The sequence below is a fragment of the Candoia aspera genome, chromosome 7 (assembly GCF_035149785.1).
Source record: "Candoia aspera isolate rCanAsp1 chromosome 7, rCanAsp1.hap2, whole genome shotgun sequence".
In the NCBI taxonomy this organism is placed as follows: domain Eukaryota; kingdom Metazoa; phylum Chordata; class Lepidosauria; order Squamata; family Boidae; genus Candoia; species Candoia aspera.
Window position 1 is genome coordinate 74,324,936 of NC_086159.1, and position 18,706 is coordinate 74,343,641.

General features: G+C 39.1%; 1 protein-coding gene across 2 annotated transcripts in view; it reads left to right on the plus strand.

The window, feature by feature from the left end:
* ITPR2 (inositol 1,4,5-trisphosphate receptor type 2) overlaps positions 1-18,706 on the plus strand; it is a 233,566-nt gene that overhangs the window by 56,576 nt on the left and 158,284 nt on the right. For both annotated transcript variants that reach the window (XM_063308132.1, XM_063308133.1), the window contains exons 10-20: positions 3,291-3,335; positions 6,984-7,135; positions 9,610-9,709; positions 9,805-9,965; positions 11,159-11,300; positions 12,596-12,757; positions 14,210-14,382; positions 14,630-14,749; positions 14,852-15,037; positions 16,155-16,406; positions 17,831-17,975. In XM_063308132.1, coding sequence (XP_063164202.1) covers positions 3,291-3,335; positions 6,984-7,135; positions 9,610-9,709; positions 9,805-9,965; positions 11,159-11,300; positions 12,596-12,757; positions 14,210-14,382; positions 14,630-14,749; positions 14,852-15,037; positions 16,155-16,406; positions 17,831-17,975 — 1,638 coding nt within the window. The remainder of the gene's footprint in view (positions 1-3,290; positions 3,336-6,983; positions 7,136-9,609; positions 9,710-9,804; positions 9,966-11,158; positions 11,301-12,595; positions 12,758-14,209; positions 14,383-14,629; positions 14,750-14,851; positions 15,038-16,154; positions 16,407-17,830; positions 17,976-18,706) is intronic.

The following is an 18,706-nucleotide window of genomic DNA, read 5'->3' on the forward strand; positions in this document are numbered from 1 at the left end:
GCTTAAAACAATATACAAAATATAAAACCCTACAGTAAAAGTAATCCCATTAAAATCAAAAGTAAAATGAGTTTGGATTAGGTATGTTGTCAGAACAGGACAATTGATTTCCAGGGAATAAAAGCTGGTGGTAAATACCGACTTCTACCAAGGCAGTGTAATATAGTCTTCAGAGACGGATATTTTAAGAAAAGAAATATCATGGTTAAATGTTCTGCCAAACCAGACTTTAGAACAGTAGAGCTTTAAGACGTGTGGACTTCAGCTCCCAGAATTCCCCAGCCAGCCATGGAATTCTGGGAGTTGAAGTCCACATGTCTTAAAGTTGCCAAGGTTGAGAAACACCGCTTTAGGATGTTCAAACTGTTTCATCAGCAGCACCTTCCAAATGAGTTTTGGTGCTTCTCCCATAATCCCCAGTTCACTGTGGTGATGGGAGTTGTAGTTTAAACCCATTTGAAGGGTGATACCATTGCAACTCATGACATTTTGGGGAGACTGTAGAGCTGAGCTGAACTAAAGCATTTGCAATTTGATGAGTGCGAATTAAAACTGAGAGCTGAGTTGGAAATTTCATGTAGCACCACTTGGTTTCTACATGGGAGAAATACCAGCAGGTATAACCACCATGCCTTGGAAGCTTCATATTTTAGCAGAATCCTTTCAGTATCTGTGAAACAGTTGATTACAATATATCTTTGCAGATGTGGAAAGGGTGCTGTTAGCAGTGAACAAAGCCAGCTAATGAAAATTAAAGGCTCAAAAAAATTTCATCCCTGGGTTTTTTTTTATTTTTATTTGAGTATCAAGCAATTACAACTAAGCAGTGGAAATGTTTTTTTTTTCCCCATAGAATTCTGCCACTCAGGTCCTGGTGCTGTTTTTGTATTGATTCCTCTTATTAAGCCAGGGGTTAAATCATCACATGAATAAAAACTGGCCCATGTATGAAAGCTCTTCTAGAAAGGATATGTGATGGGCCTGTCCAAGATCATTTTGGCTTTAAAGAAAAACCAAATTGCCCTTATCAGAAATGTCCCTTTTTTGCAGTTGCAAATGTTCTTCCTCTATAGTAGTATTGTTGTTATGTTTTGTGAATTTTTGCAAGCTCTTTGTGTCAGAGTTGAAAAGGTAATAAATTGAAGCTGGGACAAATTTCCCATAGAAGGACTGCAGGGGTGTGAAAACTTGGGATCAACTCCCAGTGTTGAATAATCTGGGAAAAGAAAGAGAGGTAGGAATTTCAAACCCAGTTTTCTTTTCTCCTACTACATTAAGTAGATGTTTGCTAAGAAGCTGACGTATTAAGCCCAGTATAGACAAGCAGTAGATGAAACAAATTAATTTCTCAAGAGCTCTATTTCAAATTACAGGTGGGGAAATCACACTACTTATTGTCCTATACACAGAATAAATAGCCATGGATGCCCTTTGAATTGTAGATGTCTCAAAGAAGAACTGTATTCTTTCTCTTAAGTTGCTTTAGATTTTTTGCGTGCAAAGATTGGTGTGTTCCACTCTATACAATATCAGTAAGATGAAGGAATACTCAGTTTTTTAAAAATGTAAAACCAAACATCCTCAAAACTAAGTTTTGTACATTTTGAATTCCTTAATTATTAAGGTTTGCACTTTCAAACCAGTGAATGGCAGTGTTCAGTGGCTAAGATGTTGGAGAGGGGAGACCTCAGTTCAAGTGTTCTTTCAGCTATGGAAACCCTTGGATGATGGCTCAGACATTCTCTCTCAGCCATCATCCAGGGTTGTTGTTGTAAAAACAGAAAGAGGGATGCTGTGTCACTTCCCATGTGAGGTGCCTTGAGGAAAGACAGGATATAAAGCTTAACAGTCAATAAAGAAAACCACAGACAGTTTTTGCAGTTATTTAGCAGGTTAATATTGTTGAGTAATAATGCTTGGATCCAGAACTATTTAACAAAGACAGTAATTAAAATCAGCTAGTGTAGAAGTCTTTGAAAAATCCATTAAAATTGTAGGTTAGAGTTCCTCTTTCCTCCTTACACCTTGTTAGAATTGCAGCCATGATGCCAGAATATATATTGGTGGAGAGAAAAATAGTATCAAGGAATGATGTAGTGAACACCAAGTTTTAAAAAAATGTGATTTATATAGAATGAAGAGTGGAGGTGTGCATGATTAAGTTTTGCCATAAAAAACTGAACTATCCTTAAGCCATCATGGCCCCTTCATGCAGGTTGATTAAACATGCATTCAGAGCGGACCTTTAGAAGCCAGTGTAAAGTTGAGGCAGATGTTGAACAGGTGCCATGAGTATCTCAAGAGCAATAGGTGTGCTTTGGTTCATGCAGGGTATTGATAAGAAAAATGTGAGCTCAACCCTAGAGACTCATGCGCCCTTGAATTCTAGACCTTCCTTTGGTGTGAAAGCCCACTGAGTGACTTCAGGCCAGTCACCCTCTCTCAGCCCAACTCACATCACAGGGTTATTGTGGGGAAAATAGGAGGCAGGAACATGTATGTTGTTTTGAGCTGTACAAAATAAAGGGAGGATATAAATATAACTGACTGGAGTTGGTGGGAGTTGGGTGGTGTGAAAATTTAATCAATTAATTAATAAAAATCTAATAATATTTTTTAAAAAATGCCTGAATACTGCTATTGTGATACTTGTGGAAGCTGAAAAGCTTTATAAAGAAGAATCTGTCTCAAGTGTAATGTATGAACTGGCTGGAAGTGTGCGCAGGAGAATATACATTTATGATAATCCTAAATTAACCTAGGCACTTTGCCCCAGCATGCTGAAGACACAGCTATGTTCATGGGTGGATGGAAGCATACGAAAGATGCACAAAGCATGTTAGTGTGAGTGAAACGCCCTTCCTTGAAACACTAAAGCGGCTGCATCTTTTGGGAAGCTCCACATGGCTGTTTAAAGACTTTCTTCAGCTGCCTTTGCCCATATGCATGCCCAGACAAGACTGTGAGCTGAAAGCATCATTGAAGTGCTTTTGTAATCCTTCTAAAGGATGTTGCTGCCTTGACACCTTCAAGAAAAGGGCTTTGCATTTTTGGATGCTTATCACAGTCCTACTGAATAGAAGCACATTCTACCTTATTATCTGTTGCTCCTTGACCTTCAGATGTAACTTTTTGTAGGTTGAAGGAGCATTAGTAGAAACAAAGAACTGAAAAAGTTTACTTAAAGTTGGCACGATTTCCCTACCTTTTTCACCTGTATCTATAAACTCAGTTTAATATAGCTGTTACAAACAACCTCCGAAAATGCTAATAAAGACATTCATTTGCAGCTTAATCCACACTATCCTGATGGTTGCAATGGGGAAAAGACGGTGGTAAGTCCAACAACTTTAAATATAATGTGGCAAAATATTTCCTTCTACAATCATCGTTAAGTAGGAAGGCTCTGATATTTGAGTATTAGAAACAAATGGGACTTCTCTCTGTGTGGGTCCCTCAACATTTTCTGTCCCAGAACTAGAAGTTTGTTTGTTTGTTTATTGATTCATTTAAATTTACTGGCTGCCTAACTCCAATGGACTCCAGAATTGTGTTTACAAGTTCAACAAAACATTTTTAAATTTTATTTTATTTTATTTTCCATTTACTTTAAAACATGATAGCATCTTTTTTGGACAAGAGTCATCCAATCAACTGACAGCAAAAATGGCAGTATCTATCTTACCACACCCCTCCAAAGAATATACAGATTTATTCAGTTCTGTGAGCCAAATGAAAAACCAATGATATAACCTCTTGGTTGAGTATCTTTAGGGAAGAAATTTTGAATATGAGGAGCCTTTAAAGAAACCCAATGCTTAGATGGCTCCAGGAAACTTTCAAGTTTTCTTCAACATTCAGGGCTATGCTATGGTCTGTGCTTATTCATCTGTACTATTATAGTCCGCAGAGTTGTTTTCAAATAGTTCTGTTTACAGATATCCAGGGAGTGCATCAAAATCTGGAAGGTGGCAGGTGCAGTGTTATGAGTGAGCCCCATCCATTTGTACATGTGACAGCATCACCCACATGTTCAAAAGTAGAGGGGCTTCAGTCGCAACCCTGTGCTCTCCACATTGCAGATTCTGCCCCCTTCCCTAGATTCCCATATAGGCATTGATGTATATTACCTTGCCTTCTCCAGTCTAGAACCAGTCTAGCTGAACTGCAACACCCAGAAATTTCAAGAGAAATTTGTTGGGTTGTCCACCATATTTGGAAGGCATTTGTTTAGGGAAGACCGCCCTATACTGTATATTCCTAGAAATATATTTCCATGGTGGCTGTGTTCATAGATGATAAGCCAGGTTTCCTAGGTTGCTCTGTTCAATGAGCCACATGCTAGCTGAGTTTTTCAAGCATGCTTAATCAAGTCAGTTAAAGGACCACTAGATCCATTTACACAACATGCTAAGCTTCTTTATATAATCTTGTTAGTTTTTTTTATGAAACCTGGTTTGATTACTTTAGAATTCAGCCTGCTATGCAGAGAAAATAGATGAATTAATTGACCCAACTTACAACTGCTGTATATATAGCCTGGTTACTCCTACTTTGATCCTCTTATTTGCACAAATAAATAGAGGGTTTAGGGTTTTGGGGTTGATGTCTGAAACTGGGATCTTATGAGTTGCTCTCATAAAAGCCAAGATTGATCAGCCAACAGCCATAGAGGTTAACATTGTTCTTGTTATGGGCCAAACTCTTTTCACTGGGTTCAGTTTCAGTTACTCTTAAAAGATCTGTTATACTCAAGATTAGGTCAAGTTTGTTCAGATTTTCTGTGTAATATTCAGCTTATACAGCCATAAGCCCTAGTAATGGAACAAGCACAGGTGCTTTCCCATTGCTCCTGGGATGATTTTGTAAATATTTGGTTTATAGTCTCAAGAGCCAGGAAATAGGCCTTTGCCAGCTTCCATCTCCTGGCTTGAAAATGTCCAAGCCTTAGCATTTCAGGAGATCAGTAGGTATGAAAGTTTGGGGTAGAACTGTATCAGTGCAACATCCTCAAGTATTACATGGCATCTCAGAAATGCGGTCAGGCTTGAGAGCTAGCCACTGAGACCCTAAAGATGGTTTAGGTTCATCTTCCAAGCATCTTTCAGGAAGAGATTGTTGGGCAAAGGCACTTCCTTAATTAACAATTCAGTTTGTCTCATGCAAGGGGTGCTGTTCTTTTTTTTTTTTTTTTTTGTCTTTTAACCAAAATTCAGTAGGAACTGGCTTGGTTACAAAATGAAAGAAGCAATGATGAATAAGAAAACATCTTTGGTGTTTTCCACTGATGGCATGTACCTGTGAAGGCATATGCATGCTGCTGAGGGGCATAAAACCAACTCATGTACCATCTGGACACAGAGAGTTTTATTACAATTGTTCCTCATTGGTTGTTCCATCCAGGTCAGGATCAATTCAGAAGGATCTGAATAGCTTGTTACAGAATGTTCTTCTCTTCTCTTGTCCCCTCAGTCCCCTTTGCAGCCTGTTCTTACTGCTCAATATACAATGACTCACCCAAACTATGATGACTCATGAATGAGTCAGCACTGGAAAAGTCTTGAGAGAAAGCCTAGTGGTGCTCTGTCTGCCAAGCTTTGGTAACATTCAGGAACAAGGTGGACCATTAATTTGCTCTGCTTACAATTGCAAAAGAAACATAAGAGCAAGAGAGCAGGAATTATCCTAATCTGCTGGCCTCCAGAGCCCCCTGATCGCAGTATGCAACTTCCAGGTTGCGAAACACCTGCTGAAAGAGTTTCAACATGGTGGTTCATTTAACAGCTGTTTCCAGAACTCTGGAAGAAGTTAAATGTAATTTCAGCTACAGTGTGTAGTATAGCATAATATATTGCAAATCAGTAGGTCTAGTTATATCATGCTTATAGCTCATGTGTTAAGCGAAGGATGTTGAAACATTTAATGTGATGTATTGTAGTGTTCTACCACAGCTACCATATACTAGCTCCACATGCAGAAATCTCAGAGGCTGTAGTGATGGAGATTTCTGATGGCAAAATAATACATTTTTTTAATAACATGTAAGAGAAAATAAATAAATTGGGAGAAGGGTACCTTATACTTCTTTCTTTTGACGTAGCTAAATTTCTGTATGCATTTCATTGTCTTTCTTTTTTTAACTGAAGGAGTTCTTAAACTCTCTCTCTCCAAAATCAGTGCAGTACCAGATTTTTCTGTCTTTGTCTGTTGCTCATGATATCTACCTAGCACCTACATTTTCTGTCCTGATCAGAGGACTTGCATTTATTCCATGCTGCTTGGATAGACATTTCCTGGTTGCTGTGGGAGATTATGGAGAGGCTGGGAAAGGAATAGAAGAGAAGGCAACAGGCAAGTCAGATGACAGGTGATCTCATAAATGGCAACCAGGGGTGAGAAATCTTGGAAGAAGCATTTCAAACCGTTCAAAGAGACTCCACCTTCATTATCTCACTCTATATGAGGCTGATAAATTCCTCCAACAACTTCCAAGATTCTGTATCTACTCCAGATGAGCATTAAAGAGAACTTTCTGAAATCTATGTAGTTCTTGTTTTCTTGGTCTTGTCCAGCTGAGTGGGGCTTGATGGTTGCGACCCCCCCCCCCCGAGCTGCTGTAAATAAAGCCCGTATGCCAAATAAAGTTCCCTTGCTTGTGGTGGACAAAAATACCTTCTGCTTCCACATTTCTTGCCTCCTGCCTGTTTTTTGTCTTTGCTCTTTGCTCTCTCATGCAGTTGAGTTTAGGAAGAATGAAGGGCTGCGCTGGACCTGCAGGAGGCCTGGAGCCGCACATGGCGTAGGAATGGGTGGGAAAGGCAGCCTGAAATCCAGTATCCTCAAAGGACTAAAGCAATAACCCTCTGCAGTGCAAGTCAGAAAGAAAGGAAACATTCCACTGTCAAATCCTACTCAAAAGATTATAGTGAGACTTAACAACAGGATCCTAGATAAACCAAGTAATTCTTGTTCCATATCAGCAGAAAGACAACGAACTTTTAACTTCAAAGAAGAAACGGCAGGCAGGAGAGAAGATTATGTATACTTTGGTGTCTGTTCCTCATGGAAATGACATTGCCTCTCTTTTTGAACTGGATGCTACCACTCTTCAACGGGCTGACTGCCTGGTTCCAAGGTACGATTGTATACATAAAATGTTGTGTGGGTGTGTTTCCATCACTCTATCTATCCGTCTCTCTATCTCAGGTTCTTCCAAACAGAGATTCTGTCTGAAAGTCAAGAAGGAAAGAAGTCAACTTGTGCTGGGCACAAGGCTTTGTGTTACTCCTGGATGCCTCTTTAGTATTGTAGGTTGGTGCAACTGTTCAACAAGATGCATACACATCACAAGCATGCACAGCTGATACCTTTTCATTGACAAATCCAACTCGAAGGATTAAGGAGCCCCACAATTGAGAAACAAATCACCTAGGTTCTTAGAATTAATTCTTGGAGTGTGAAACCTAGCTGAGAAGTGTAGATGTTTTGAGATATTTCTGCTTGCATTTGGTATATTGGAAAGTCATCTAATCTCAGAACATGCAGTTTGGGTAATACTTGTCTAGAATAGAGTCAAAGGGCATTCAAACCTCAAAGGGTTTCCTGACCAATGCCGGGTCAACAATCTGGACATGTTATATCTAACACAGCATCACTGTAGAATCAGAGCTGGATTGGAATGATGTATTGTCTACTCTAAGTCTCTGCTCAGTGAGGGAATCCAAATTGAAATAGATCAGATAGATGGGATGGCCTTTGATTGAATACATCCAGTGAAGGGAAGCCCACCACCTTTCTGAGTAATAGGATCCATTGTTGGACTTCTCTTAGTCTTATGAAGTTTTTCCTAATAATTAACTGGAATCTTCCTTCCTGTAACTTAGACAGTTATTCTATATCCTGCATTCTGGGATGATAGAGGTCTTGACTTACTGCATGACATTCCTTCAGTTATGTTTCTCAGCCTCAGCAGCTTTAAGATGTGTGGACTTCAACTCCCAGAATTCCCTAGCCAGCATGCATGGCTAGGGAATTCTGAGAGTTGAAGTCCACACATCTTAAAGTTGCTGAGGTTGAGAAACACCGTACTAGAGTATGTCTCCACCATCCTCTATATCTTTCCCCAAGATTAAACATAGTACATGCTGTTGTAGAATTTGATCCCTTGATCATCCTCACTGCCCTTCATTACAACAGTTCCAATTGCACTGAATCTTTTTAAAAATGTGTTGTGTGGAGATGGGGACTGACCCATGTAGAAATTTCTCCTAATTTGGAAACTATACTTCTGCTAACATAGCCTAAAATTATATTTACTTTTATACTCAGTTTGTGATCAACAATAATAGTTCTGACTCTTTTTTTCTAAAGAAATTAAATTTCATTCTTTTATCATCCATATTTGTACAGACAAAAAAACCCAAATTTGATTTTAATACAACTGAATTTTAATATAATTAAACTTGATTAATTCAGCACACAAGCATTTCACATAGAGTTGATAATTTTATCCTTGGTGGATCTAGTTGTTATTTGGATGGGAGACCCTACAAAGTCCCAGAACTATAGGCTGGAATGGAAAGGCAAAAAGCTATCCCAGAAGAAGGCAATCAAGCCATTTTCTTATTGTGACCAAGAAAAATATATGGATATGTTCATGCAGGCACCAGGAGTTGACCTCAACTGGAAGAAGACTTTTTTTTAGCTAGGTCTGGAAAAGCGTTGCAGGATCAGATCTTGAAAGTACTTGGATGGGAATTGCAGGAAACCCCAATGCTGTAGGCTAGAATGGGAAGTACAACCATCTTGGAAGAGAGTGTAATGGTTGCCTATCCCAAACACTCAGACTCACAAGAGGTTACTAAATGAAATCTGATTTATTAGGGAAATTAAGGCAGATACAGAGAAAGCTGAGAATGACAGAAAGCGCGCCAAATACAAACTAAAAACCCTCGGCTTCAAACATAATCCCTCCCCCCTACCGGCCATAGCAACCACCCCCCTCCCAGGTGCTGGTAACCGTTTTCCACACATCCTGGGAAAGCAACCTTGAATACAGGAGATAACCCAAATACATTCCAACGCAGCAGCCAACAGATAAGAACTCCCCGGAAAGGAATCGTCCTCCCTTCTGAGATCAAACACGTATCAGGCTAATGACATGCGAAACGTTGCAATGTACCAAGCACATTGAAACGGTGAACATGACAGAGAGCAACAAAACTATTTCATGTGGGTAAAAAAACCCTGCATGCATGTTTCCATGCAATCACCAGGAGTTGAACTTAACCTGAAGCCAACTTTACCCTTTCAAAAATTAGATTTCACTGACAACTTCTGGAGGAACCTTGTGGTCCTGTGCATCCTTCTTTTATACATGAGAGGATTTAATTCTGGTGCAACTGTGATTATGTATATTTTTATTTCTTGATACAGATGCATACTGTTGTGTGGGTATAATTTTAAATTTCTGTACCTTGCTATTTCTCTCAGAAGACAATGTAATGAGTTTCCAGCAATCTCTGTCAATTCCTTTGGAGTGGGTGGAAAACTATATTGTCTGCTCCAATGGTTTAAAGTTCATTTCTTGGTTTTCCTGGTTTTCTTTAGGAATTCCTATGTTCGGCTGAGACATCTTTGCACCAACACTTGGGTGACCAGCACTAGCATCCCAATAGACAAAGATGAAGAAAGGCCTGTAATGTTAAAGGTAAAGAGGAAGTGTTGTTAAATCAAACTTATCCACATAAATGACTTTCCCAATGCTCGTGACTGATTTATTGCTTCTTTCTCCCAATCCAATAGATTGGAACCTGTCAGACAAAAGAAGACAAAGAAGCATTTGCAATTGTGTCTGTTCCTCTGTCTGAGGTTAGAGACTTGGATTTTGCTAATGATGCCAACAAGGTTTTAGCATCAACAGTAAAAAATTTGGAGAATGGCTCTGTAACTCAAAATGAAAGGAGGTTAGTCGTCCTTCTTGCCTTTTTTCATTTGGTGTTTCCTGACAGAATGTAAGTGGATTGTAAGGCAATCATTGCAATGTTTTAAATAGACCTTAGCAGGCCTGTGGGACCACAATAGGTGGCAACCCCTGGCCAGCTTTAGTTTGGGTTCAGAAGCTAAGTGTGGTTGGAGAGGATGAGCTGATTAGTATTTAGATGTTTCTAAATCCTAATCCTCTCTTCTGAGAATCCCAGGGCTGTGAACTAGATTGGGAAATTGAAAACATCTGAGAAGAAGGAAGTGGCAAGTGACTTGGCAAGAAAACAAGGAGCTGAGTTTGTTTCTAGAGCAGTGTATCTAGGTGGTTGTCTCCTCAAGAAGCTTTTTTCAGAAGAGAGACGATAGCTGTTGAGATAAAGCCCACCTTACCTCACAGGGTTGTTGTGGGGAAAATAGGAGGAGGAAGGAGTATTTGGTATGTTTGCTGCCTTGAGTTATTTATAAAAATAATGAAGGCGGGATAGGAAATAAATAAAATAAATAAATAAAATAAACATCTGCTGAATTTTGAGGAAGGTGTACCTAAACTTAAGCAAAACAAGGGAACAATTAGAATTGGAAGGTCGGACTTGTCACTGGTTTACTTTTACACAATTGTCAGAAGATATGTGGACTTCAACTCCCAGAATTCCCCAGCCAGCATTATATAAACAAATATAACTAATTTTTACATGTGTCCTATGAAGGAGTCAAACTTCTTCTCAGATTCATGCATTTTTCCCTTCCAAGAGAGAGAGTTCAGTTTTCACTGTTGTGATTTTAGCCAAAGGTAGCTTTTTGTGTTGCCTGAACCAACTGAAAATTATGGTCTAAGTAATCTTATGACAATTCCACTTGAATTTGTGGGGTTGAAGACATGGACATTTCTAACTGTCCATAAACAGATGTGTCTAATCTCAAATATTTTCTCTTGGCCACAAAAGACTTGGTTTTTTTAGGAGCAGGAATGGCTGACAATTGTTTTATGCTTTGAAAATAAACATGAAAAGGACTTCAGATTTGAGTCCAGATGTTTTTGTTAACTGTAATGATAAACTGCAGTAAGAATCCTCATCATTTGAATGGGTGGAATTCAAGACAGGCTGACCTTATGTGGAAGTGAATATTTTTTATTATTGTTCAGTGTCCTATGCTTGTTTCAAACTCATCTTAGGTTTGTAACTAAGCTTTTGGAAGACCTCATTTTCTTTGTTGCTGATGTGCACAACAATGGCCAAGAAGTTTTGGATGTGGTGGTTATTAAGCCCAATCGAGAGAGGCAGAAATTAATGCGGGAACAAAATATATTGGAACAGGTATGTTACTGACAAATGCGTTCTCTAAAACGAGTAGGAGAGATGCAGGATAATCCTTTCCTTGGTGCTGCTCACAATATTAAGGAACTGGATTTTTAAAATTCACAACCTGTTGTGATATGAGCTAGAAACTCTGAGAACTCTAGACTGGAGAAAGCTGTTTGAGGAAATTAAGCTAGCAACAGAAGAGAACTCTCTATGAATAAATTAGAATGGTTGAAGGCAAGATACAGATCATTATATTACATTGGCCCAGTTGACTTTTCGTTTATAACTGCAGTCTAGCTTTTTCCTAGTTGGGCTAGAGTTTCTCACAAACATTATCTATTGCTATTAATGAGGGCTATTGGTTGTGATAGGTTGGGTGAATAGTCCCATAAAGAGTTACAGATTCAGGTAATACGCACCCACAATATTACTGGTGTACTGTAATGTGGACATGCATACTCTAGCCTTTTTCAACCTTGGAAAACCCTTCCAGGCTTTTTCAGGCATGCTTATTTATTTATTCATGAAATGCCCAGACTGCTTCAGTTTTAAGAAACTCCAAGGTATCAGGATTGAAACTCCTGGAGTACCCAGGAAGCATGACTAATAGAAATGCTAGGTGAAAAATTTGCGGTCTGTACTCCTAATTTATCTGGAGGACACCAGATGGAGAAATTCTGCTTTATCTTCTTGGATGGACTATAAGGAAATTAGCAGACTAATTTATAGGTTTTTATATTTGCCTCGTGTGGCAGATTGGTAGGCAGCAGTATTGCAACCGAAACTCTCCCCACGACCCGAGTTTGATCCCAGCAGAAGCTGGATTCTCGGGTAGCCGGCTCAGGTCGACTCAGCCTCCCATCCTTCCGAGGTCGGTGAAATGTGCACCCAGCTTGCTGGGGAAGGTGACGACTGGGGAAGGCAACGGCAAACCACCCCGCTCTATAGTCTGCCAAGAAAATGTTGCGAAAGCGGCGTCCCTCCAAAGGGTCAGACATGACTCGGTGCTTGCACAGGGGACCTTTCACCTTTCACAATTTATAGATTTAAAGATGATCCAGTATTAGAATTTGCTTTATTTGACATTTCAGTGTTTTCCTCTAATATGAAGTGATACGGTGAAGAGGAAAATATTTCCCTGTTACTTATGTTGTTCAATGTAGTTAATCATATGTGTGCAGTAGTGGTGAACATTTGCCTTCCAGTTTGATTATGAATGCTTACCAGAAGATCCTGTATCTGTTTTCACCAGCTGCCATAACTTTGGGTGCATGTGCCTGTCTGTCTGTCTGTATGTTTGGACACAGATTTTTGGAATATTGAAAACTCCCTTTAAAGAGAAAGCTGGAGAGGGAGCCATGCTGAGACTTGAAGACTTGGGTGACCAGAGATACGCCCCATACAAATACATGCTTCGGCTTTGCTACAGAATCCTCCGTCATTCTCAACAGGACTACAGGAAAAACCAGGTTGGTCTTTTCCTTTTTCATGTGAGTATATGAAATGATGTATTAGCAATCAGCAGTGATGAACTCCTTGGCCATGCTTGAATTTGAAAGAACCTGATGGGATGATGTTTTTGCTGGAATGAACTGCTATCTTAGATGTTAGTGGAAACAAAATTTTACTTTTTTGTGATGAAGATTGTTATTAATTCCATAACCTTAAATCAATTTTAAATATTTTGAGCACAGGAGTGAGGCAGTCTACTGCTTCAAGCTAACTACTGTCTCTGTGACTTGATTAATTACAGTTAACAAGATGTTCTTGGAACTGATCAACAGTGAGCCAAGTTGGTTCCCAAAACATGCCAACTAAGATAAGATTAAAGCCTTGATTAGTCTTTTCCTGATGAATTGGCTTATTATCTGTCTTTTCACTGCTGTCTCTCTCTTCTGCTGATGCATATAATTTTTAATTGCTATGATTAATTTTTAATTGCTTTTATTTATTTATTTTGGTTGGTTACTTGTCCTAGCCTCCTGAGAGCCATCTCTCAGATTTCATGCCTATCTCAGAAATCCCTCTTCTGTTTTGTTCTAATCTGCCTTATATGTTGGTCTGCAAGTGGTATCAGCAATCTGTGGTATCTGCATTCTGCTGAATACCTGGAAAAGCTCAACGCTATTACAGGAGTAATAATTTGGCAGTGATAATGTTAATGGATCTTCTAGTATCTGACTGATGCTCTAAACATATAAGAAACAAAGGGTCAGCCTAGGACAAACTTAATTAGGAGATTACTTCAGAACTAAAAGCAAGCTAAGCAAACATGCTGGATAGATGAGATGGAATTGTTATTCTGTTCCTGCATAACATAAAACGTCTCCCCTGGCTCAGAATTGTCTTCTGCTCATAATTAAAGGTTTTGACATTTATATTCTTTAGTGATTTGGGCCCTACATAGTCAAAGATGATATAATCTCTAGCTTTATACCACCCTGGCCATTAAAGTCAAGATACTGTAATCTACTACATATATGAAGACATTTTTATAGAACATTGTTCTCGATGGTTATTTCATAGTTATGTAGCAGTCTTCCCTTAAATATATGCCAGTGTCTAAGTTGAATCCAACTGTAAAGGAAGTATAAGTCATCTAATATTGTGGGCAGATTTAACCAGGCATGGAAAAATGGTAATTGGTTTGGATATTTCCTTTGCAATTATTGGTTTGTGTCTTTATTTTTAATTGCTGTTATTGCCTGCTCTTAAAAACAAGAAGGGCAAATACCGTAGCTAACTAAATGAAACCAGGTGATATGGAACATGTCTCTAGTATCCCCAGTTTTAAAAAAATGCTCTCTCACGTAATAGCTGGTCTATTGTGCATATGTTGCTGATTCACCAAAGGGGGAATAATATGGAACCTTCCCATCTTTTCAAGCTATTTAACAGGTCATTGTGGGATTTTCTTCCAGGAGTACATTGCTACCAATTTCTGTATCATGCAGTCTCAAATTGGCTATGATATCTTAGCAGAAGATACTATCACAGCTTTGTTGCACAACAACAGGAAGCTACTGGAGAAACATATTACAGCTAAAGAAATAGAGACATTTGTGAATTTACTCAGGAGGAATCGAGAGCCAAGGTTAGAAGCATCTCACATAATCCATGTCATTGATCATCTTTTCATTTGTGAACATTTACTATAAAGTTGTCCTAGGATCAAGAGCAGTTCTTGGTTTTATAAAACTCACAAATATATCTCGATCTGTCTAGCATCTCTGAGTATTTCAGGGATGGATGCAATTGATAACCGTGGCGTTTCTGTAAACGTCTATAAATTTGCACATTTTGAAGCATCCACTTTTCTTGCTAATTCTCCCCCCTTCAAGGTTCTTGGACTACCTATCAGACCTGTGTGTTTCTAACACAGCTGCAATTCCAGTCACCCAGGAACTTATTTGTAAATACATGCTGAGTCCAGGAAACGCTGACATTCTCATTCAGACCAAGTAAGTCCATTGAGATCTACTTGTAATGGTTTTCCATTGCTTTTCTTAAGCCATTTATTAACGTAAGCCATTGGTAGTGATCGTGTCAACCGTTGTTTTAAGGCTGATTTCGATGCAAATGGACAACCCCTTGAATTGTTCTTCTGTTTCTGATGATATGGAAGAAGAAGAGGTCTGGTTGTACTGGATTGACAGTAACAAGGAGCCTCATGGGAAAGCCATCAGACATCTTGCCCAGGAAGCGAAGGAAGGCACAAAAGCTGATTTAGAGGTCCTTACATACTACAGGTGATTTTTCTTAAAAGGAGGAACAAGACTCTGTGTTATCCTAGCAATTCCTCCACCTTCTTTAGCTTTACTGACAATCCAGGGGTTTCTGGATTAAATGAAAGCAACCTGACAGGCCAAAGTAAACAGTAAACAAATTATGAAGCCTGTGTTAGTTGAAAAAGATATTAGTTGAAAAAGATATTACCCATTTTTAAAATAAGAAGTGAACCTAGTTCATTTCTAGCACATCTCTGTTAGTACATGGGGAAAATTAAGGGAAAAGAGTATTTGAACAAAGCTGGAAAAGGCCAGGTCTGCATTTATAAGATGTACTTCGTTTAATGTGATCTTTTGAGCCCAGCATAAAACCGGTGGATTGTAGATTGCCTCTTAGTTTGGTATGAATCTAACTACTCCATAAGGTGAAAGACCATGGTAGAACCTTGTAAAAGGAAGTGGGATATGAATATAAAAATAAAAAATTGATAATTCCTTGGGTGCTATCAAATAAAAGTTATGGGAATTTCCATTATTTTAGTAATCTTTTAAAAGGATAAAATGTTTGATCTGATCAGGATTTAGACAGGAGATTACAAGGAGTCACATTTCAGATGTTCTGTCTTCTGATGGATGAGTATGAGAATGAATAACATTTTCCATCTTCAGGAACTGGACACTTGGGTCTATCTGGGAGGGAAAACATCTGAACTCTTTAATGTGTGATCTGCAGATATTTTGCAACCCTCATTTAAACTAAATTTGTTTCATTTGATTAAACAAAGGCTGCAGTTATATGCAGACTTATACTTAACAGTATAAGTTAACAGTAACCTCGCTGAACCCGGTGGGTTTTACTTCTTGGTGAACTTTGATAGGATTCCATTATAAATTCTTAAACAAAAGAATTTTAAAGTATTTCTGGAATTTGTTATAGGGATTGATGTGTGCAGATCACATGTTGTGGGTATTATTCTATAACAAAATGATAGTTTTAACGATTGTACACAGAAAAGGAAGAAAATGATTGTTGAGAACATGCAATATTCATGTGATCTTTAGGCTGTCCCTTTAGCAATGGTGTTTTGGGGAAACAAAGGCAGACTACAAATAACAGTTTTGTTTTTATTATCTTAAGGTACCAATTGAATCTCTTTGCAAGGATGTGTTTGGACCGCCAGTATTTGGCTATAAATCAGATTTCCACCCAGCTCTCAGTGGATTTAATCTTACGTTGCATGTCAGATGAGAGCCTGCCTTATGACCTGCGAGCATCTTTCTGTCGCCTAATGTTACATATGCATGTAGACAGAGATCCTCAGGAGACAGTGGTGCCTGTGAAGTATGCCAGGCTGTGGACTGAAATTCCTACCAAGATCACTATCCACGAGTAAGTTCCTTTAAACAGCAGACAGATCATTCAGTGATACCATAGTGTGCTCTGAGCATATCAAGTATATAACTTCTGCATATGGGGCATAAGAACATAAGGAGAGTCCTGCTGGGTCAGGCCATAACCTATTGTACACCATGAATGTTCACAGTAGCTAACCAGATGCATCTCGGATGCTCCTAACCAAGAGCTGGTAGCAGATCCCTCTCCCACTGTCGATCCCCTGCAAGTGGTATTTAGAGGCTTGCTACCCCAACCTGGAGATGCCATTGAATCTCAAAATACTCGTAGCCATTGAAAGACCTGGTCACCATGATCCTGGCCACCAATCCTCTTTTAAAGCCATCCAAGTCAGGGGCCATCATCACATTTTATACTAATGAATTCTACAAATCAGTTATGCACTCTGTGAAGAATTGCTTTTTTTTTGGTCTGTTCTAAATCTCCTTCCAGTCAGCTTTATTGTATGATTTCCTGGTACTAGTGTTTGGAGAGAGGTATTAAAACAGTCTGTCTACTTTGTCCATGCCTTGCATGATTTTATAAACCTCAGTTGCATCTACCCCCCCAGTTGTTGTTGTTGTTTTCAAGCTAAAGAGTTCCAAACATTCTAGACATTTATTTTAAGGCAGAAGTTGGTTGTCTTCTTCTGCACAAAATTGTAGTCTTACATGTCTTTCCAAGAGGGTTGGATGGATTCATGCAGGATACATCACTATGTTTACATATGTTCAGTAATGGACTGTCTCTGTCATAATGGTATGTGAGAAAGACCTTGAGAAACAGGTCAGCCTTCCCAGGTAAACCAGACAGGAAGCATGACCACATAAACTAATTCTACTTTATTGTAAGGCTACATTAACAGAATCTTGCAAGTCTGAAAATACAAATCTGCCATCTCCTTTACAGCCTGCTAGGCAGGGTCCCTTCTGAACCTCTTTCTCCACCCATTATGCGGCTGTGGGTTATGCCCTCTCTTATCTGACTGTTCTCCAGGCAGCATCTCTTTGCCTTGTTTCTCAAGATCTTTCTCACATACCATTACGATGTTTAGAGAGAAGTTAGGAACAAACTGGAGAAGGCACTTATATTTGTGTTAGGCTTATGGGCGTGGAAAGACATCTTTTGGCTATGTTTGGAAATAAAAGGACAGATGATAGGAATCCTAGGCTTGATCCACAAGTGTTCTTTTTATGTTCTTGTGATATAATAACACAATAACCAGAAATAACAATGATTTATGGTGTGGTTTAAACTGCATCTCCTGATGCAATCATGCTCTGGCTTTCAGTGAGATTTCTGACAAGCCCATGGCACACTTGAGCAATTTTTCCTGCATCCAACATCTGCCCTCACTTTGCACTGAAAATAATTTGTCAAATGTGTTCTATTTCCCACCATAACATGCTCTTTCTTTGTAGGTATGACTCCTTCACAGATTCATCACGAAATGACATGAAAAGCAAATTTGCTTTCACAATGGAATTTGTAGAAGATTATTTGAAAGAAGTTGTAAATCAGCCTTTTCCTTTTGGAGACAAAGAGAAGAACAAGCTTACATTTGAGGTTACATTTTTGCTACAATAACCTGGGGGCAGGAGCAACTCATAGCCTGTAGGTCCCCATGTAACTCTATAATACTCCCCAGATTGCAGTGCTGAAATTCAGCATAAAAATAGACAATTTGGGACCGTTGTGTTTTTTTTTCTTGCAAAATTTGAAAAAATGGAAGGGGGAGGTTCCTAGGGGAGAACAAGCCACTTCCATTTCTATCTTAAAACCTTCAATATCTGGCCCTCCTGAGCAAAAATGATTAAACACAGCTTTATCTCTTTTAATGCTGAAAATGGGCAGCACGGTTGTGAGGAATATTTGATGTTTAGGGTGGGGACTACAAAGTCCAAAAAACAAGCCAAAAAGGTTCTACCCCATCATTCCTGTAATATCATTGCAGTCTTCTACAGACCACAAGAAAGTTAGGGGGCTGGGCAGGTGATGTAGTTGAGATTCTAACTTGGTATCTGGAGGCTTCGAATGTGGAGAAGCAGCCTTAAACTTAATCCCAGCAAGGCTGAGTAGCTGTTGATTAACCTCTGGTGTTGATGGCATCCTGGTGCAAATGAGGTCCAGAGTTTGGGGGTCTTTCTGGTGGTAGAAGCCATGGCTAAGAGGGGCTTTGCAACATTTCAATTTTTGTGCCAGTTGCAGCCATTTCAGTACCAGAAGGCTTTGCTGATGATCACTCAATGCCCTTGTTATATTGAATTTGGACTGTTGTAATTTGCATTACACCAGGC